This window comes from Zootermopsis nevadensis, unplaced genomic scaffold, assembly GCF_977971745.1.
Source record: "Zootermopsis nevadensis isolate Lab colony 2312 unplaced genomic scaffold, Znev_1.0 Znev_ptg000024l, whole genome shotgun sequence".
In the NCBI taxonomy this organism is placed as follows: Eukaryota; Metazoa; Arthropoda; class Insecta; order Blattodea; family Termopsidae; genus Zootermopsis; species Zootermopsis nevadensis.
This window is the reverse complement of record NW_028259156.1, coordinates 6,107,655-6,130,017: the sequence shown is the minus strand read 5'-3', so window position 1 is coordinate 6,130,017 and position 22,363 is coordinate 6,107,655. Positions and strand designations below refer to the sequence as shown.

Here is a 22,363-nt window from a genome sequence, read left to right as displayed (position 1 = left end):
GTCCAATGAATGCGTATTTGCATAAAAAACTATTTAAAATATTCTCGGTAATTAATTTATATAAAATATAATTTAAATTGATATTATATGTGAACTTACATTAGAATTTTTGTGATGATAAGATTTAGAACAACAGTTACGGTATCTGCAATGTACGAAAAAGATCTTTCAATTTTGACGTCACAGCAATCACAGCGATACTGAAGCATTTAAGTGAAGCTGTGTCCGATAGATGTCTAAACACTCGTAGAAATACGATTTAAACCAGTCTCGATGGTTAATTTATAGGTAATAATAGATTTAATTTATATAATACACTTGCGCTCCATATGACAGTCTATTAAAATGTTGACCCGAAATTGTTAATGGTTGTTTCCAATCTCGTGTGAAAGAGAATTACATATCTCCAGAGAGAAACTTTCATATGTTCATCAGGGTATTTATACATATTGTCATTGCATGCAAACGTGATCAGATGGTGTAGCAGGTAAGCTACTAACTGATAAGCCACCTCCAAGCAAACGATAAATCTTGAATGGAATGGAGAAGAGAAAACATCACAAATTGCTACAATTTTAGTGGGCTGGTGGCACACTCCTAGTCAGACCCTTTCCATTTCACATTTATCCCGCAACAAAAAATGGTGTATGTTAATGTCTTGCTGCTCAAATATTCCTTAAGAAGTATACTTACAATTACTGTTCCCCACTGCTTCCATCATCAACTACGTTGACAGGGTTAGGATTCCTGTCCCATGAGTGGTCTTCCTCTGTGACATCAACTTCTTAAAACTCTTTTTCAAGTTAATACGGCAGCACTGTTTATCAGCATGTAAAACTGTTGAGTGTTGAGCCAGTTCATTTTCACTTGGTGTGAATTTATGCTTTCAGAAAGTCAACCATCCATTGCTTGTATTGTTTTTCATTTCAAAACTATATACTGATATAAGAATGTTAAAGCCAGCATTAAAAGATTATCTTACTCGTACTCAGTAGAAGAATATATAAATACATGTAAGTAACAATGATGATGGTTTCTCATCATCATTATTTTGCTGTACTGCTGTAGTTTCAAAAATCTGTAAATAACTGTTATGTGTTTGTATTTATATTAGTACTAGAAAGAAGTGTTGGGGTATTTGAGAAAATGTGGTAATGTTAGGATACACATTTACATGTACAGATTGTGGTCTTCTGTATTATGACACTATGCAGTCACGTTGCCATTGTTTTTTAGTAATGTGAAGATGGAGGCAGTACGTTCCATTGAAACGGTGGTAACCACCTATAATACTACATGTTGTAGTCCAGAAGGCCACCATCCGATCTCACATTGCTGTGAAAACCTCACATATCTTATAGCAGACATGTAGATCAACAAAAGGAATGAGGACCCGAAGTATAATGGAAGTTTAGAGTTCTGAAATGCTGATATGTTGTCTGCATGTTACAGGATGGCTTGCCACAGGCCCTGTCATTGTCATCTTGTCTATCATGACTCATGTATTCGGTGTTGCGTTAGCAGTTGAAGCAAATGCGTGCTCTGGGTGTGTCACACGCCAGACAGGGCAAATGACTGTGGCTAAACTGCTGAGTGACTGAGGTATGTAACATTAATTTAGGACAGTCTTTTCTTTCATCTGCATTAAATTACTTTTTTTTTATTTGTGTAATCCTATAAGAACCATTTTTCTTGTGAATTCACTTGGCTATTAAATGGTTTGAATACAAAACATAAAATCTAATAAAAGTCTGAAGGTTGTTGGCGATAGTGCACTTTGTGTAGTATCTGTTTCATAAAATAATAAAACTGTTTTATAAGCTGAATTTTGCTTCCATCTTCCTGTAAAGAAGGAGAAGGTAGAATTCCCATCTAATTAGTCTGGACTAGGTCTGAGGCTAGCTCAACCAAGGGGCCAACAGGTAGGATTTCTGCCCTCTTCCCCTTTTGTACCTGAAGACAGAAGCAGAGTCCAGATTTCAAAATGTTGTAGTTTTATTACTTCATAATTTAATGATGGACAAAGTGCAAAATAATAATTTTACGTATTATAATGCATTGTCATCAGAAATCTACACAGTCTGTTTAGATTTTGTTTTGTATTCAGACGTTTGTATAGGAGTGTGGATTCACAAGGAAAATGGTTCTTGCAGGGTTACATTAACAGAAAAACTGATAACACAGTTTTAATCATGCAATTGAATGGCATGGTATAATAAATTCTTCTCAGGCTACCAGCCATGTAAGGTAATGAAGAAGACTCGGCGTTTCAAGGACGATCTATGTCCTCATCCTCAGGGTACACTTATTTTCCAAACATTGGTGTGTTATTCATTAAACCAACTTACACTGGTAGCCCAAGGAGTTTATTATGCTTAGTTGCTATGAAAGCTTCAGAACATACAAGTGGCATGGTGTTTGTGCATAATGTCATACAAATTAGAAGGACAGTAAAAAAAATTCTCATTTGTCCTCCTTACGACCATCCTGATCACTATGTAACTTCTTCTATCACTCATGTTCTTGGCATACTCTGTTCATGTGTTATGTTTCGGGGTGACAGCTGTAAACTGGAAAGCCTTGGAGTTTATTGATGCTATGGAATGGAGCCAAGATGAGAAGGTTGGCATGCCTTGTGGGTAGATTGTTGACATACAAATAGTGGCAGTGCCAATGGGAGCTAGTGGAACATGACCTCTGCTGATTGCATTCTTTGGCTCACGAATATAAAGTTCACATTTACTTTGTAAGTTTCAGATCAAGAACTGCAGGGTTTATTTTGGTGAAGTTTGATTATGTTATGCCGTTAAAGGTAATCCCAAATTTGTACTGTTTAATTTTCTGAAATAGGTACTAACAATATGGTGGATGCTCAGACTAGTAAGGTGGTACCCACTCCAGCACTACTGAATGTACGGCCCTGAAATGATAGCAGGAGATAATAAAATATGCAACTTTTGTTAAGGTGTGTGAAATTTGAGGATCTCATGAAGATGGCAATATTGTCCTTTTGAGTTTTGAAGCCATGAGGACTCGTAGATAGACACCTTTAGGTCCACCTGGGATCTCAACCCAGAAGAACATCATCATTGTTTTGTTCAGGTAATTTTTCTGTGGAATGTGAAGCAACAACATGACAGTTTTATAAATATTGTCTTGAGATTTAAGTTTGACTGTGATAACTAATGAGCCTTTATAGCTTGACATGTGAAATTCTGTACAGAGATTGATTTTAAATGTACCTAAAAATCACATGAAATACTTTGTAAGTCAACAGTTACAGACATGGTGTGAATATAAGACTTTGAGGTTATGTTTGACGAATTTCACATAGTGTGTGTGTAACATACTTACAGTTGCAAGTGATGATGAAAGCATTTGACCTGAGTTGGTTTTGATCATATGATCATCTCTGCATGAGACAAGACCACCAACTCTTGAGCTACATTGCATTATAGGAGATGGTGCATAGGCATAATGATTGCAGCTGAGTATAACTGACAGTTGCAACTGTATTTGGTTGAATTCACTATTTGCACTGAACTCAATAATTAACCTTTGGGTTTGAAGTTAATCTAATTAATAATTAAAAATTCAGTTGCTACTGCTAAGAAAACAATCCATAACGAAAGATCTGTTGTTGATGCTGTTTATGGAAATAATTGGTGTGTAATTTGAGAATAATATGAAACCTATAAATATATTCTGTGGTAAAATTCAGAATTACCAAACATTAAAGATGGTGGCACACACAGCTTTAAAAGGTTAAATATTAATTTTGGAATGTTGTTATCAGAGTAATGACTACAAGACTAAATTGTTAATTGACTTCACTGGAATGCTGTCTGAACATAGTGAGTATATCATTAGAATGTATTTACATTCTATAGATCCCTCACAGTTCAAGCCATGGATGTGGAAGATGTCATAGTATGAATATGAACATTTAGTAGAATAAAATATGAAAACAAAATAAAAAGATATCAAACCATTGCTAGGACATTCAGGAAGCCAAGGTGCAGAGAATGAACTCAGAAACTCAGTGGGGTCTGCACCTTTCCAGTCTTTTTGTATGTGGCAAAGGAAAACTCATACATCAGAGATGTTTTGATCAAGTTGCATAATTTTAAATGTATTTCTCTTTGCTGCACTGGAGTTCTGTTCTGTTTAGATCCGTATTCTTTTGATCATATTATATGAATTAATTCCCCTTTTTTGCCACTGATGATGACCTCTTGAAGTGGATACACGTTTAGCATTAGTGTCCTTTATAATTTAAACAGTTTTGTTTGTATGTTTATTTTTTATATTCCAATGCTCTATGCGGTATGCAAGGTTTGAAGGGAATTTTCTGTTTGTCATCACATTCAGGCTGACCCTGGGGTTAATTTACCGTACTATAGAATCAATCAGTATCTTATGCTCTTCCCCAAGTGGTAAGAGCATAAAGCTGTACCTCCATCCCCCATACGTCGTCGTGTGGTGATTAACCTTATATGTGTCCTTCTGGAAGAGGGGTTTAAACCCTGTACATGAGGGCAGCTGGACAGTCTTTACCTCTGGGATTTATGATTTAGTAGTGTTTTATTCCATTGCATGGTCAGCTGACACTCTGGTACCAGAAGTGAAGGACTTGGTACTGCAGATTACAAAGGCTGCCATTGGACATGGTTTGTGGCTACTTCCATCAGCCTCTGAGATGCAGCATTTGTTGGTCATCACATTTCTTTACCACAATTCTGTAAGCATTTCTTGTGACCCCCATCCTAGCTACATGTCATGTTGTATGCTCCATTTTTATTTCAGTACCTCATGGTCGTGGTGAGACATGTTCCTTGATAATTCTGACAAACACATGAATTTTAATGACAAAGATTTCAGAGAAATGGTGCATCTGGTACTAAATTAAATATGTTTTTCTTTTTAAACACTTACCAAAAAGTGATTAGGCAGCGAGAGTCTCCATGCACTTAGTAATGATAATGGCGTCAGAGCAGTGACCTTTGCTACGTCAAAAGATTTAATTGTAAAAAGTACAAAATTTCCACACCGTGATGTTCATAAATACACTTGGACTTCCCCAGATGGCAGAACACACAATCAAATAGATCATGTTTTAGTAGATAAGAGAAGGCAGACAAATGTAATTGATGTGAGATCATTCAGAGGAGCAGATTGCGACACTGATCATCATCTGGTGGTAGCAAAAGTGAGGGAGCGGCTTTCAGTAAGTAGACGAACTAAACAAAATTTTGACACAGAAAGATTTGATTTGAAAAAATTAAGTGAGGGAGAGGCAAAGGAACAATATCAAGTTGAAATTTCGAATAGGTTTCAAATTTTAGAGACAAATGAGGATAATGAAAGTGTGGACATCAACAGGGAGTGGGAAAATGTCAGAAACTGCATCAAAATTTCAGCAAAAGAGAAACTAGGATACTACAGGAGAAAGCAAAATAAACCGTGGTTTGATGAAGAATGTTCAAAATTAATAGATCGAAGGAAGCAAACAAAATTTCAATGGTTGCAGAACCCAAACAAAACAAATGCGGATAATCTATGTAACGTGAGACGTGAGGCTAGTAGAACCTTTAGGACTAAGAAAAGGGAATACCTGAAGGGCAAAATTGCTGAACTTGAGACAAATAATAAGGAAAAAAACATCAGAGACCTGTACAGAGGCATTAATAACTTTAAGAAAGGATATCAACCCCAGACTAATTTGGTAAAGGATGATAGTGGCAATTTGCTTGCAGATCCAATAAAAATTGTGAATAGGTGGAAAAATTTCTTTAGCGAGCTCTTAAATGTTCATAATACTGGTGATATTAGACAGATTAAAATGCATACAGCTGAACTGTTGGTGCCAGAACCTAGCTTAGATGAAGTGGAACTAGCCATTGGGAAGTTGAAAAGTTATAAATCTCCAGGAATTGATCAGATTCCGGCCGAATTAATTAAAGCAGGTGGCAAAGGGTTGCATATGAGGATCCATAAGCTTATTCAGTTAATTTGGGATAAGGAAGAGATGCCACATCAATGGAAGGAATCCATAATTATTCCTATTTATAAGAAGGGGGACAAGACTGAGTGTGGTAATTACCGAGGAATATCGCTGCTATCAACCTCATACAAAATTCTATCCTACATTCTTTTGGCAAGATTAACCCCATATGCGAATGAAACTATTGGGGATCATCAGTGTGGGTTCAGACGAAACAGATCAACGATTGATCAGATCTTTTGCATTCGTCAGATACTAGAGAAAAAATGGGAGTTCGGTGGGACTGTACATCAGTTATTTATAGATTTCAAAAAAGCCTATGACTCTGTGAAGAGAGAAGTGCTATATAATATTCTTATTGAATTTGGTATACCAAAGAAGCTAGTGGGTCTAATAAAAATGTGCTTAAATGAAACCTGCAGCAAAATTCGAGTAGGTAAATATGTATCTGAGACATTCCTCATCAAGAACGGTCTAAAACAAGGAGATGCTTTGTCTCCCTTGCTCTTTAACTTTGCGCTAGAATACGCCATCAGGAAGGTCCAAGGTAGGCAGGAGGGTTTGCAATTGAACGGGACACATCAGCTATTGGCATATGCTGATGATGTTAATTTATTGGGGGACGATATAAATACAATAAAGAGGAACGCAGAAGTTTTACTAGAGGCTGGTAGACAAGTGGGGCTGGAAGTAAATTCAGAAAAAACTAAGTACATGTTAGTATCTCGTCATCAGAAGACAGGCGGGCAAAATTATCTTAGGGTAGCTAATAAATCCTTTGAAAGGGTTACAAAGTTCAAATATTTGGGAACAACAATAACAAATCAAAATGATACTTGTGAGGAAGTTAGGAGGAGACTAAATTCCGGAAATGCTTGCTACTTCTCAGTCCAAAATATTTTGTCTTCCCGTCTGATTTCTAAGAACCTGAAAATTAAAGTATACAAAACAATAATCTTGCCTGTTGTTTTGTATGGGTGCGAAACATGGTCTCTCACTCAGAGGGAGGAACACAGATTGCAGGTGTTTGAGAATCGGGTGTTGAGGAGGATATTTGGGCCTAAGAGGGAAGACGATGGGGCGTGGAGAAAACTGCACAATGACGAGCTTAAAAATCTGTACTGCTCCCCCAGTATTGTGAGGGTGATTAAGTCGAGAAGAGTGAGATGGGCGGGACATGTAGCGCGCATGGATGGGACAAGAGGTGTGCACCGGGTACTGGTTGGGAAACCTGAAGGGAAGAGACCGCTGGGGAGACCTAGACGTAGATGGGAGGATAATCTCAGGCGGGATCTATGGGAGATAGGAGTTGAAGGAAACTGGATTTTGTTGGCCCAGGACAGGGTCCGGTGGAGGGCTTTGGTTAATTCGGTGATGAACCTTCGGGTTCGGTAAGCCATCTAGTTAGTTAGTTAGTTACCAAAAAGTGATAATTATTGGGTTTTTGTTCAGGGTGATGTGGTGTGTTTTTATGCACAGTAATGTTGTCTAAAAGCAGTTGAATGTGTGATTAAGTTTGAGAAATACGGAATGTGGGAAAAAATATGTGATGAATTTAAGGAAAGCTTACAAAAGAAACACAGAATTTATGCAGTATTGAGGAATAATATGAATAAAAATCTGAATGAAAATGTCCATTAAACAAAAAAAGTTGGCCTTGACAGAAAGATGCGTATCTTTAGATGTGGATGGAATACTTTGAGGAATTATTAAACTTACAAAGCATTGTTGAGGACAGTACAGAAAATTGTAGTATGTCAGAAAAGGTTACATCTGTAAACAGCAATAACACAAAAGAGAAATAATATGGCATTACGATATGACAAAATATCTGTTAACGTGATTAACACGGTAACAAGAGTTAGGACCCATTGGTTATATTGGGTCAGGAGCAAAATTTTAATACAAAACAGACCATCAGAGGACACCTGTAAAGGAATTACCAAACCAGTTTACAAGAAGGTAGACAGGAAACTATAAAGGAATTACAGTGTTTTGCTAGACGTTAAAAATTTGCAGAAGAATACTTTGTAATGCAGTAAAAAATTGATGGTCTTGACCAAGACACAGCTGCTCTCAGACAACTCTCCGTGAGAAGATATCCGTCTTCTGGGTTATTGCGCTGTGTAGTCTCGTCGATGTTAACCAACGTTTCAGAGGTCATACTGCCTCCGTCATCATCGCCCTGATGACGGAGGCAGTATGACCTCTGAAACGTTGGTTAACATCGTCCAGACTACACAGCGCAATAACCCAGAAGACGGATATCTTCATACTCACTGCTGTGAGAACCTCAAGCCTTACAACTCTCCGTGAGTTGGAACAAACTCTTGCCACCATTGGTACAGTTGCTGGAAGCAGTTCTGGAATTGCTGGATGTCACACAGAGCATCTTGAGTTTCAGCAATAACTTATTGCCTGCTGTTGAAATGATATCCTCCCAAATGTTTTTCTCTCTTGAGGAAAGAGTCATCAGATGGTGAGAGATCATGCGATTAAGATTGATGTGATAACACGATAGTATTGTGTTCAGCTAGCGATTTTTGCAGAAGAATTGAGAGGGGTTCTCATGCAACAGATTTATGTCACCAGTCATTGGTCCCCTCCTGCAGCTGGTGCAACTTTTGTTTGATCTCTCCTTGTTCAGACTTGCATCTGGAATGAATTTGTAGTGCACAGGACCACAAAACTCAGACTTCTGATATCACTTTCTGTTTTGACCTCTCACTGTAACGTTTTTATCACAGTGAATGAGGTGAACTACTGGTCAGTGGATCATGCTTTGTCTGTTAGTGAAAGAGATGAAAAGTCCCATCCATGACAGTGATGGTCCGAGGGAGCGAAAGGTGTTACCAGATGTCAATGTGAGATCACTGCAGATTGTCATCCACTCACTTTGCGTTCAAGGCGTCTCATGCTGATTAACTCGATGCGTGTTCAAAAATCTCTTAAAACTCCATGGCAATTTCCATGTGTTTGAAGATCCTGCACTTTTGTCAACAGTCATGCAGCTCTTCTGACACATGAATTGTCCACCTGGTTCTCTTTTTCTTGGGCAGTTAAATGACTTTCACTACAGTCATTTTCCCTAAACATTTTCTTCCGTCTTTGGATCTCGAATGCCATTTAAACATGGTAATGCAATGTGGGGAATCTTCTCCGCAAACCTAATGCATCATTTCTAGTGTTTCACAAGCAACATTGCCGAAGTCTTGACAGAATTTTATGTTAGAGCCTTTTTGCAACTTCAGTCTTGTGGAGAGCGTTATTTGGCAGGAACACTGTTTTCTAACTGAATATTCAACAGAGGACTAAGTTACGTTACTGTTGTTCCAGAGCATTATGTCCCCAACTGTTGGAGTCGGGAGGAGCATTTCCAGATGATGAAACGATATTGTACCTGGCAGAAATCATCGACGCTATGGATTATCTGCATAAGGTAGGCAAACAGCCCAACTGCAGTTCTGTGCAATAAAATATATTATAACAAGGCAGTTTAAAGCCTGAAGGTAGAATTTTTTGGTTTCATTCAATATGTAATTTATTCACTACATACCAATCATTGTATTCTTGTGTCTTATCATATAAAGAATCGATACACTAGTGTACAATATTAAAATTGAAAGTAGATTATATTGTGCGGGGGGTGGTGGTAAAGCTGAAGTTTTTCCTAACATCTGACACACCTTCATACCAGCCTTCTGGAAATAAGCAACATGGTAGATCCTCACTCATAATCACAGCTACAGATCTGATTGGTTAGGGTTCGTGGTATTCAATTTAATCAGTAACAGTGACAGCTTAGTTTGGGTGGTATATAGCAGAAAAGGAAAATACTGAAACTGTATCTCATTACTGCAGTAAGACTGCAAGATATACCATATTTTATCCCCTCAGTAGAGGTAATTTGTTTCTTTCAGTTAAGAGTCATATGCCGAGACCTAAAACCTGACAATATGTTGGTAGATCTTCAGGGCCACATTGCTGTCGCAGATTATGGTCTATACAAAGTTTGTCAGCTCTGAAGAGGAAAATATTGTATCCACCTTATCATTTATTCAGTTTGCGTACAAGGACACGTAGGCTGTGAATGTAAGCGCAATGTGGTCCGCTGTCCATCAGGCAGTGAGTGCCCTTTATTTGAGGGGTGTCAAAGTATGAGACCTGTAAAGACTTGACAGGCTTCAAGTGACTGAAATTTGACCACAATTTTCACAGTGTGTGTAACTAAAAGATGTCACAAGGCCTGTGAATTTGAGGAGATAAACATGAAGTATAATAGTGGATATTGACACAGATAATCCAAGGGCCTAGTTTAAATATTATCTTCTTCTTCTTCACTTGTTGGACCCTGGCCACCTTAGATTAAATATTATATGAAGATAAAATTTGTGGTACATACAGCTTACTGAGTATGGTCACAGTTAAGGATCTTACTTACGATGGGTGGGGCGTGTGGGAAGAGAAGAAATGCTCCAGAGCATCAGTGGGAAAATCTCTTGGAAAATGGCAGCGTCAGAAATCATTAAGGAAAAGAATCGTAGCATTAAGACGGATGTTAGAGAAATGTATTCTGAATGCAGGAGGTGGATGGAAGTCGCTCAAGACTTTGCCCACTGGTGGTCAACACTTTTTGACATGATCAGTTTTGTTTTCTGTTACCAGACACTTTCTAGTTGTTTTATGCCCCAAATTCCTGTCACAGTTACTCAAATTGTTGTTTCCATCTTCAGGGTGATCGTGCATATTCACAGGACGTCACAAGTCAGTACGTGGTGCCAGAGATATTTATCGGTGAAGGCTTCAGCTATGTAAGTTTCTTGTACATTAACAGTATTATAATAACGAGCTCTTGGTTTTATGTGACTCAACCTAACGCGTGATTAATGCAAACTAACAAGAAAACACATTGTAATAATCTGAGGGTTTGGAGCCACAAGCAGTTTGTAACGACACGTGCATAAATTAGTCAGTATATATGACAGGAGGCCGAAGCATTCAACTGGTGCAGTCAGCTGCCTGGTGTCTGGCATGATGAAATGCATATTTGTCATATAAAGGAATTTGAAAGCCAAGTACTAGCCAGTCACCGAAATTCAAAATAAGTGTTGTTTAGACTTTTTTCTTATGTGACTCAGCATGAAAGTAGCTTTAAGTGTCTCCTTGTGGCGCATTACACCAAAAAACAGAAAGAAAAATCAAGTAGGTATCAACAAACTTGAAGCTTCAAGGGCATGGAAATACTTCTTATCCTTTACCACACAGCTCCATACTCACTAACTAAAAGGTACGGGAATTAGAACTGAATGAATTTGAGTAGTTTTTGTGATCAAGTTCTCATGACCTACATTTCAGACATTCAATGAGGGTGTTGTGAGTGGCTTGGCAGATAACATAATTACATTGTTTCAGTCCACACTATAAGAAAGTTGAGGGTGACTGTAGCCAATTTTCCTATAAAATTCTGGCAAAGTTAAGCCACTGTTAGCACATGGATAGCATCCTCATGTACCCCCAAAAGAAAGCTGTAAGGGGAGGAATGTCATGCACACAACGTGGTCAAGCCATAGGCCCACCCTTACCAATAAAATTCTCTTAAAATTTGCGATTTAAGAGTCTATCAGTTCCTTGTCAAAATGTGGAGACATTCTGTCTTGTTGCAACAGCATTTCAATAGGACATGTTCTTCAAAACAGGTGTGAGGCATTCCTCTGCTTAAGATGCCATTTTAACAACTGTGAGTGTAGTGCATCTTGTGGAAAGATATGGAAACTAAAGCAGCACGAGTTATAAATCTGATCGTATAACCTTCTAAAATTAATTTAGTTCAAATTCCTTTGCATCACGGTTCACAAGTTATGAAATGGCGTACATTTCATGTGTACACTCTGTGTATAAGCAGTCCTTGAACTGAAATAAACATAAATATTTGCAAAACTTGTTGCAGTAAATAGTATTGACAGAGACACGGCAGTTCGGAAGACATGAAACAATCATAGAACATTTGTAGATGCTTTCACCACAGAAAAATAGAGAAATGCTCCAGTTCGCTTTGCTGTGTTTCTCTGTTCACCTGTGTAGCATTTTGATAAACACTGAATGGGCTTTAATGGCATTTGATAATTTTCCTGACTTGCCTCCTGATATCATTTATGGTAAATAAATAATAGCGTAACTGTATGATGTCATTTGTAAATGGTGTTTGGTAAAGTGTTTTTCAAGGTTCTGACTGAGCACTCAAAGAAAACCATAAGAAAATTCACCACAATCTGTGGCTGACTAAGAATCAGACAGAAAGCTATTGAAATAGATAAAAGCAGAAAAAGCATCGTCAAACTTAGGAATGTTCCATGTTAACCTAGAGGCAAGAAACTAAGAACCAGTTCACACTAACCACAAGTTATCTATTTGTGGAGAACCTTGTGGAAAATTTATAAGAGTGTGGTGAATTAGAAATGTCTGATTGCAGCTAATAGCAGTAATTTTAATTGTTGCAGGAAGTAAACTGGTGGGGTGTTGGAGTCACTGCATTTGTAATGATGATCGGGCACAGACCCTTCGAATATGATGAACATCAAAATGATGCAGCACTTTGTTGTTAAGTATTTTGCATTTTGAAAGAGTTCTGATGTATGTGTTTGCTGTGAACATCATTTTCCTTTGAACACATTTCTGTTGAAATTACTTAACGGTCAACAGATGACTGTCTGTTTTAATTAGCTTCGTTCAGCATATCTTAACTTCAAGTGGTCTTCCACTGTTTATAAACACGTAAACTTATGTCCCTGCAATTGTGTTTATGAAAATTGCAGTTTGTGAGTGATTTTGGTACAATTCACCTCTTCTTCAGTTCATGTTGAGGTCAACCATTTTTATATTTAAAAGAATGGTAAAGACCTTTCTTTTTCTTATATTCAAAATTTTTGATATTTTTATTTGCATTTTTCTCGTGCAAGTGTTTTGTAGCCACATCAGCATCAATAAGATATTCACCTTTTATAGCTTAAAGTCGCCTAAATAATATTTGAACATTCAGTGATAAATCAAAGAAGACAACTCAGCCATTACAATGGTTAATGTTTCTGAAGTAAATAATCGCTGTTTACACTGCAGAACTCCGAATTGTTTATTTTTAAAGCAGATTGTGTTTGTAGGTGTCACTAGGTCTGTTCCGTTTATGTGCTAGAGAGTTGCACTACATGGCGTAATGATACTTCAATTAACAAAGTTAACGTGTTTTGTGTGTGTTACCTACTCAGCTATGAGTATAAGTACTTCGATACTGAGAGTGCCGTGAATAAAACAAGTTAAACAAATCTCTATCAAACATCGGATGCATCTTTTAAATGAGGTGACTATTATGCAGTCTTAATTTGATTTTGCGTATTCAAATAACTTGTGTCTCTGATGTCAGCACGGAATAATTAGTCAGTAGTACCATGATGATACTGTAAGTGTAAGTGAAATATTTATTAGTGTTGTGAATTTAGATCTTGGCATTCATAGTGGCAAGTCAGATAATTATTGTTTTATTTCGGTCATTAAAGAGGACTAATTGTTTATATTTATAAACATGCAAGCTGACTCCAGTGAGAAGTTAGCAGAACACTGAGCTAGGTTTTCGTACCTGTATGATAAAATAAAAAGTAAAAATTGCTTGCATCATCACAACCTCAAATCCTCCATAGAACGAAATATGACTGGTAATAAGACAAATGCAGAGGGGTGCATTGTTAAACTGTGGGCCAAATTAAGCATGTCGTACATAAGCAAAAAGTGATTAAAATTTTGAGCCTTTTGGGTTGTTTTCGATCTCCTACTAGAACATGTATTCAGAGGCTGAAGTTTCAGTCATGTAGCGTAAGTAGCAGTGATCATTTGTTATCGTGAGAATGTTGAAATAAAAAATGTTCCCCCACATCAGAATATTATTGCTAAATGTGTCAGTACACATACTCGTGTATTGCGATACCAAGTTGAAATGATTTCTCTTCCTGGTCTTTTCAAAGTGTGCATTTGTCAGTAGTGAGCGACAGCCCACTGCCTCTCCACAGTTTCTATTCAATCCTTATCTTTGTCTGCTAGAGCCATCTAGTAGGAATCAGGAGAGACTTGTGTGAGAAATGGCCGCCGAATTTTGCTTACGAAATATCTCGTTCATGCTCGTTTGGTTCTTTTATGTGCCTCTCTGAAGGAAGTTGTGCTTTAGATTTTTATCACCCCTTAAAAATGTATCGACCTTGGGGCTGGTGTTGAGCACATTAACCACTAGTCCACTGAATGCGACAAGTTCTAAAGTGCCAAAAAAACAAAAATAAAGTTTATGAACATTTTTTATTTCACTTTATTAAATACGAGGGTCGCTCATTAAGTAATGCCCCACATTTTTTTTCTCAGCCAATAATGAAGATAGAAAAGTGTACTTTTACATGCTTGAGATTTGATGTTTCCCGCGTTCGTGTACGGAGTTTCAAATGATTCCAACCGATAGCGGAGCTGTAGTGAACTGTTAAAATGGCGTCTGTGAACGACTCTCGTTACAAGCAACGAGCTGTAATTGAATTCCTTGTTGCTGAAAAAGAAACGGTGGTGAACATTCATAAACGTTTGTGTGCTGTGTATGGAAGCTGTGCAGTCGATAGGAGCACCGTTGGTCGCTGGGCTAAGAGAGTTAAAGCTTCAGGAAGTGAAGAAACCGAGCTCCGTGATCTGCCGCGCTCTGGGCGTCCTGCCACAGCCACCACTCCAGACATGTTGAACCGCGCGGATGCCATTATTCGTGAGGATCGGTGCATCACAACTCGACAATTGGCCCAACAGCTTTCAGTCAGCAATGGAAGTGTGATTGCAATTATCCAGGCTCTCGCATATTCGAAGGTGTGCGCAAGATGGGTTCCACGAAGTCTCACAGCAGACCACAGGATTCAAAGGAAAACGATTTCTTCTGAATTGTTGGAGCGTTTTGATGCTGAGGGAGAGGTCTTTCTGTCCCGGATCATTACAGGTGACGAAACCTGGATACACCACTTTGAGCCAGAGACAAAAAGGCAGTCAATGGAGTGGCATCATCCTCAATCACCGAGAAAGAAGAAATTCAAGACAACTCCCTCCGCCGGAAAAGTCATGATGACTGTCTTTTGGGACAGTGATGGGGTCATTCTTGTGGATGTGATGCCAAGAGGTGCGACCATCAATTCAGACGCGTACATCAGGACCCTGAAAACCCTCAAGAAGCGTTTTCGACGAGTTCGGCCTCACAAGCATCCAGCAGAAATTTTGCTCCTGCACGACAATGCACGCCCTCACACAAGTCTGAGAACCCGGGAAGAAATCACCAAATTGGGTTGGACGGTGCTACCCCATCCACCCTACAGTCCAGATCTGGCACCCTCCGACTTCCATCTCTTTGGGCCACTTAAAGATGCTATCCGCGGAACAAGATTTGAAGATGACGAGAGCGTGATTCAAGCAGTGAGGACATGGCTACGTGCACAGGACAAGAGCTGGTACCGGCAAGGCATGCATGCACTTGTTCCACGCTGGCGTAAAACCGTACAAGTTGATGGGGACTATGTGGAAAAATAGTATGTGTAAAGGAAACATTGATTTATATTGTCACTAAATTTGAGCCATCTTGAATAAATATGTTCTGAGGAAAAAAATGTGGGGCATTACTTAATGAGCGACCCTCGTACATAATTAACTATGTAACAAAAAACAATTTAACGAACACATTTTTTATGATATATTCCGAACTAAATAATGCACTAAACCAATTAAACTGAAAACAATTGAACTATTCAACGAAGAACTTGTGGTGGTTCATTGATGGATGTGGTTGTAGGGCTTGAAGTGAGACCCCGCTCACATAACATTGGGTCCTTTCTTGTTTACTTTAGCCAGATGGTGGGCTCAATCTCAGTTTCGTCGTTTTCTGTTACTAGGCGAGCAACCTTCAGGAGACGAAGTAAGGTCTTTTAGAATGGCTTGAATGTCCTGGTCAGTTATTTTACTGGGATGTATTGTTGGGTCAGGAATCTGGAAAGGAAGTAAAAATTTGGATGAGAATAGGAACTGGAATAATGGGTAACAAGTATGGAAACACGTACAGCGAATATCTCGTGGTAGGCGATATCTAAGGATGCAGGTTTTGAAGGAATTTGTGATGAAGCTCATGGTGAAAGACACTGGACTTATTCTAGTTACATGGACTCTTGTATAAATTACAGGCTTGAAACTCATTCTGCATTTTTTGGGATGACTTCTGTTTGACCCTCTGTTTCATCTACCTGTCATAACCTGACCTGGTGTTGTAACTTTTATGTCGTGTGATTTTCATCTGCATGGAATTTACGAGTCGGAGGGAGGGCTGGAAATAGGTCAAATGCAAGAACATAAAGAGTACAAAGAGAACTTCAGGCTCATAGTATGCTTTCGTGGCACTCTCCAGGCACTACACTTAAATGAAAGGCAAGTCAGTAATAGGTTCTTTTATTCTGTAATAAGTATTTCTATATGTGTGTAACGGTCCAAATTACATCTTCTGCTGAGGTAATTTGATCCTACCATTTAGTTCTTTTATTATTTTATTAGGCTGAATTTCTTTTTACTTTTCGTTTCAAAATTCTAACTTGTTGTTGTGTTTCGAGGGTAGTACTTCTAGTTCATGGCATATACCTAACTGTTTAGGACAAAGACGTCCGAGGACCTTCGGTTCACATGAGTCTTGTGATTTTACACCAGGGCAATAAACTGTCGTGAATTGGTTGTAGTCCCAAGTGTGATACTTCAACATTTATGGCGGAAATATGTAGAAAGTTAGTTTAGACTCTATGGTTCATTGTCACTCAGCAGATAATGTTGCTGGACCTTACGCGTTAAATAGGTTGAGAGGGGACTCTTCAACAAACTTTTGAGGTAGCCACACGCAAACCCAACAGTTCTGAGATCATCGTCTTGTGGCTAAAGCCAAGTATTATCATCTGCACATCTGTATTTATTCTTAAATAATTAAATTGTGTATAGATAAAGTATTATATTCAGCGATAAAGGAAGCTTCTCGTTGTCGGGAGTTACATACCGTTAACACCCCTGAAGAGAGTCAAGTGATTACCAAGGAGCGAAGCACCTATTACTCAGTGGCTATAGCAAAAGTGGCGATCCCAACGCGGAGCACGAAGTGGTAACGACGGCAACAGATCCAGAGGGCAGCCAGCTGAATACATTCAACAACACCATCACAAAGCAGACGACAGTTACAAACAACGACCACACCAGGAGTCATACTGTAACACCAACAAAGTTCAAGAAGGACAGAGCTGCAAGCTACGAGCGCTCCAGGAGTCCGCATTTAAGAAGATCACCAGATCATCAGCGTCATACGTAAAAGGTTAGTTGGTGAAGTGAGGGAAGAATGGCAACCCGCAGCTTACGTAACAGAATTGTGACTGTTTCAGAAGAAGAGAGCAACCATTTCGGAGACGGTGAATTCGAATTGTGTCGGGTTGAAGGGTCATTGGAGGAAAATGAAAGACTAGAAACGGGTTTAGGATCGTCTTCGGAAATAGTGGAACAGGAAGAAGTTGCATTAAGAATGAACAATGGGCAGCAGGCCTGTACTAGCATTCCACAGAGTGACTCGCATAGTTATTTCCAAGATATGTTTGCTAAATTAATGAGTGTTATGAAGGCAGACAAATTAGAAGTAATTTCTAGCGTAAAAGGGGAAATTTCTGATATAAGAAAGGAAATTTCAAGTGTAGAAAATAAGATTGAGAGTTTACAAAGAAATGTAAATAACATACGAGAAGATGTCAGACTGGAAAACGAAAGGTTGATTAAGAGAGTTGAGAGGGAAAATTCGAAATTAAACAAAGAAATTTCAGATAAATTACATTCAGAATCTGTAAGATTTTCTTGTGAAATCAAACAAGTTAGAGAGGATAATGAAGTGGAGTTAAGAGCTGCTAAACGGAATATGCAGGAATTGTCAAATGACTTACATAAGAAGTTAGACCAGCACATTGGTGAGGTGAATTCGGTAACAGGAGAAATAACCAGTAGGGTTATCCAAAATGAGGAACATCTAGGACAAAAGCTAACAAAATTGACTGATGAAGTTCAGGTTGTCAGAAATGATATGGTAAAAGAACAAAAGAAACAAAGTCATCGGCAGGGGGAGCGTTTTGTAGAGATAGACAAGGAATTTGAAAGGGTTAACTGCGTTAACGACAGTAGGTTTGAGAAGTTGAACCTTGAAATTAAACATTTAAAAGGTAAGTTGTCAGAACCGACTTCCGTTGTTTGCAATGGAAATTTCTCACGATCAGCTAATGGCAATGCAGCCAGTCAAAGCAGTTCCCACGGCGAGGCTGCTGAAAACTTGGGTAGTCAGGTGTCTGGGTCAATTGATATTTCAGGGAATGCGAGTGATGTGAATTGTAATGTGTGTATGAATGTACCTGTGAGTCATGATACCATGAATGTTCGCCATTACAATGCACATAACTATTTAAGTGCTGCTGATCTATCCCTACCCATGTTTGAAGACAGCGATAAGATCAACGCCATCTACCATTTAAACCAGCTTGATGAATTTATGAAGTTGAAGGGGGTACCAGAATCATTAAAATTGGCTATAGCATTGAAGTCAATATCAGACCCTGTTGCTAAACAGTGGATTTCAGCTGTGTCTCATACATTAAATGACTATGAGCAGTTTAAAGTCGCATTCACTAAAACGTTTTGGTCCAAGACGACACAGAGTCGAGTGAAATGTTCGATATATCAAGACAAATATGAAAAGCAATCAAATCTCTCAATGTCAGGGCACCTGATTAAATATGCTGTTTTGGCTTCATATCTAGGGATGAGTGATGCCGAATTTATTGACGCAATTAAGTTACACTACCCGGTGAACATACAGAGGTGTCTGGTGGGGGTTCCCTTGACTACAGTGCAGGAAGCCATAGACGTTTTGAAGCGCCTTGAAATGCTAGAGTTTAACGAAGCAGGTAGTAAAACAAATATAAGGGCTACTTATCACCAGAACTATAATCCCGATAAGAGGCAGAACCAGAATCATCAGTACGTGAGACAGACGTATAATGACAGGAGGCAGAATTATTCTGGTTACAGCCACAGCAATAGAAATGGGAACAACAACGGTAGAGGTGCTTATTTTTCTAGAGACAGGGAAGATGACAACCGTAATAAACACGAAGGGTCTTCCTTAAACCCTGGTGCCCCACCTTACCACAGTCCGACAAGGCAAACCGATAGGAAGGAACCGCAAGGACCATCCGAGCGTCCGGCGTTAAACTAATATCGAGCGGCGTTACGGATCGAACCCCGTTCGCATCAAAGGCAATAAAAACTTCAGATCCGGACCCAAAGCACAGTGTAGTTTGTGAGGTGGGAGATAAATTTAGAGATGTGATGATTTCCGGTAGTAGTAATTATATGGATCCTTTGAATGAATTGGTGATATATTATATTAATGACAGCCATTTATTAAATTGTCCGCAGGTGTCAATTTCATTCGGTGATATCACTACCAATGCTATAATAGATTCAGGCAGCGAAGTTAACCTTTTGACCGAAAGTATTTATAAAGACTTAGTATCTGCAGGAGTGTCCACTTTAAGTTTACCCGTTGCCAACACAGTGTTAGTGACAGCTTTTGGCAATAAGACTCGGCGTATTAAAGATCAGATCTATGTGGAATTTAGTATTGGGGGCGATAGTTTTGAGAGTGTGTTTTTAGTGTCCCCACAACTGACTAGCTCAGTGATTTTAGGTTGCGATTATGCAAATGAGTATGGGATTGTTTTGGACTTCAAAAGGAAATGCTTCCGTTATGAGCTATATGGAATTGAGAAAGTGCAATTGTTTAATCGAGGTGACCGGTTACGTGATGTGAGCAACGATGGACAGGAGTTGAAGGGAAGTTCTGCTAATAGCAATCATTTGATAGTTCAGGATTCCAACCTAGTTCGAGAAGGAGGGGGAAGTGAAGTTTTAGGGCGAAGGTCCTTGTTTATAGATGCCACAGAAGGTGATGATGTCTACAAGTTTGATAAAGATGAAGAGAATTATGGTAGCCGTTGGGAAGGCGAATTTTTCGACGTAGCAAATAGCCGTCGTTTTTATTGTGATAGTAGTGAGAGACGAGTTGGAGAGGAAGGTCTGATGTATCCAATTTTGGTGCAGAATACTAGGATAGGTTCCCCTGATCCACGTTCTTTGCAAGCTGTGGACGTAACCGCTCTGATTAATGCAAATGCACACCTCAACAGTCTTCAGAAAGAGAGTTTAATTAAATTGTTGTTGAAGTACCTGGAGTATTTGACTTCGAAACCAGGTATGTGTCGCCGCTTTCAGTACGAGTTCGTACTAAGTGATCTTAAGCCAGTCACGGGTAGTTCAAGAGTGGTCCCTTTCGCTGTCAGGCCAATTATAAGAGAACAAATAGCTCAGATGTTGGATGACGATATTTTAGAGACATGCAATTCTCCGTTCATAAATCCTATCACTATTGTGTATAAAGAAGGGAGAAAACCACGCCTTTGCATAGATGCTAGGAAAATAAATTCTGTTATGGTTCCAGATCGTGAAAGAGTTTACCCTATAGGCTAGTTATTACAGCGTTTTAATGGAGTAAGGTACATGACATCACTAGATCTCACCAGTGCTTTTCTGCAAATTAGCCTTAAAGAAAGTTCACGCCGCTTTACAGCTTTCCTGTTTGATTCAACTGTGTACCAATTCAAACGTGTCCCTTATGGATTCAAAAACTCATTATCAGCATTTGTTAGGGCGTTGAAACTTGTGCTGGGTTCAGATAGTGAGGAGTTTGTTGTGTTTTATGTGGATGATTTATTGGTATTTTCGCGCAGCTTTGAAGACCACCTAAAGCATTTAAACATAGTCATCGGCAAGTTGACTGAGGCAGGATTCACCATAAATGCTGCAAAATGTCGGTTCTGTCAGACTGAAGTTACATTTTTGGGGCACATAATAAGTCAGACCGGTGTGTCTGCAGACCCTGAGCGAGTAGCCGCCATTTTGAAGTATCCTGCACCCCGTAACCAAAAGCACTTGAGGCAGTTCTTAGGGACTTGTAACTTTCATAATAGGTTTATTTTCAATTATGCAGGCTACGTAGGCGCTCTCCTTCCATTGTTGAAAAAGGGAAGTAAATGGAAGTGGACAACAGAGATGCAATGTGCTTTTGGGGAACTACGTGCGAGGTTTGCACATACAATACATTTAGTCCATCCCAATAATGACCTACCCTACGCCGTATACACTGACGCATGCAAGTTTGGCATTAGCGCAGTTCTGATGCAGACAGACGAAGCGGGGGTTACCAACATTGTTTCTACAGCTTCAAGGGTGTTGTCATCCGCTGAGATGAGGTTCACTACGTGTGAGCAGGAATTGTTAGCCGTGGTATATGCACTCAGAAAATTCAGACTTTATGTTTTTGGGCAAAAGGTTACTTTGTTTTCAGATAATAAGGCTTTATCGTTCCTGAAGAAATGTGCTTTGACCTCCAACCGAATTACACGTTGGGTTTTAGAAATTCAAGAATATGACATTGACATCGTACATGTAAAGGGGTCAGACAACGTCCTTGCGGATGTTATGAGTAGAAATCCTGTGGGCTTAACTGAAGAAGAGATCAAGGGAATGGGAAAGCCACGAGGCATGTTAGTATCAGCCATAAACTTGAATATCGATACCAAGTTAAAGGGGGAATTAATGAATCTAGCGCATCACCAAGCCAGCGACCCGTACGTAGTTAAGGCCAGAGAGAGACTAGCTTCGGGGGCGGCAACCTATTTGGACAAGTACATGCTAAGAAATGAGGTCCTATACCAAAAAGGTATAAACTACCCGTATTGGAGGCCCGTTCTCCCTAGCAGCCTGGAAGATCGTGTGATCAACTTTGTACATACTTCATCGGGCCATCAAGGTACTGATCGATGCATTGCACAAATAGCTTATACTTTTTACCTGAGAGATTTAGGCCGAAAGGTTCGCAAATACGTCGCACACTGCGACATCTGTCAGCGCGTAAAACATCCTAACAGGAGTTACGAGGTAGAATCTAGGTCACATATGCCATCTAAACCTGGTGAGCTAATGTCTTTGGACCTGTACGGCGCTCTGCCTACAGGACGTGGAGGAGTGAAGTACATTCTGGTATGTCTGGATGTATTTTCGAAACACGTGAAACTTTATCCGATTAAATCAGCGACTACGAGAGCTTGTTTGAATAAGTTGACTCATTATTTCCGTCAAGTAGTCCAGCCTAAATCAATCCTTTCCGACCATGGCACGCAGTTTACCTCA

At 39.2% G+C, this 22,363-nt stretch overlaps 2 protein-coding genes across 8 annotated transcripts in view; both read left to right on the top strand.

Annotated features, from left to right (window-relative positions):
• The window catches only part of LOC147872729 (RAC-gamma serine/threonine-protein kinase-like), a 30,181-nt gene that overhangs the window by 85 nt on the left and 7,733 nt on the right, over positions 1–22,363 (top strand). Inside the window, exons 1-8 of one of the 7 annotated variants that reach the window (XM_087355135.1) lie at positions 174–288; positions 891–1,013; positions 1,453–1,602; positions 2,851–3,102; positions 4,605–4,741; positions 9,341–9,443; positions 10,738–10,815; positions 12,502–13,922. In XM_087355135.1, coding sequence (XP_087211261.1) covers positions 4,668–4,741; positions 9,341–9,443; positions 10,738–10,815; positions 12,502–12,606 — 360 coding nt within the window. In that variant the 5' untranslated portion in view covers positions 174–288; positions 891–1,013; positions 1,453–1,602; positions 2,851–3,102; positions 4,605–4,667 and the 3' untranslated portion in view covers positions 12,607–13,922. The other 6 variants (XM_087355134.1, XM_087355139.1, XM_087355138.1 and 3 more) reach the window with 6 other exon arrangements.
• Positions 17,174–19,328, top strand: LOC147872731 (uncharacterized). Its single transcript, XM_087355018.1, has one exon. It carries the CDS (start codon positions 17,418–17,420, stop codon positions 19,326–19,328), a length of 1,911 nt encoding a protein of 636 aa, XP_087211144.1. The 5' UTR covers positions 17,174–17,417.

Bases quoted from the DNA above. Each gene is read 5' to 3' on its own strand.
- LOC147872731 (XM_087355018.1), top strand. From the start codon at position 17,418: ATGGCAACCCGCAGCTTACGTAACAGAATTGTGACTGTTTCAGAAGAA.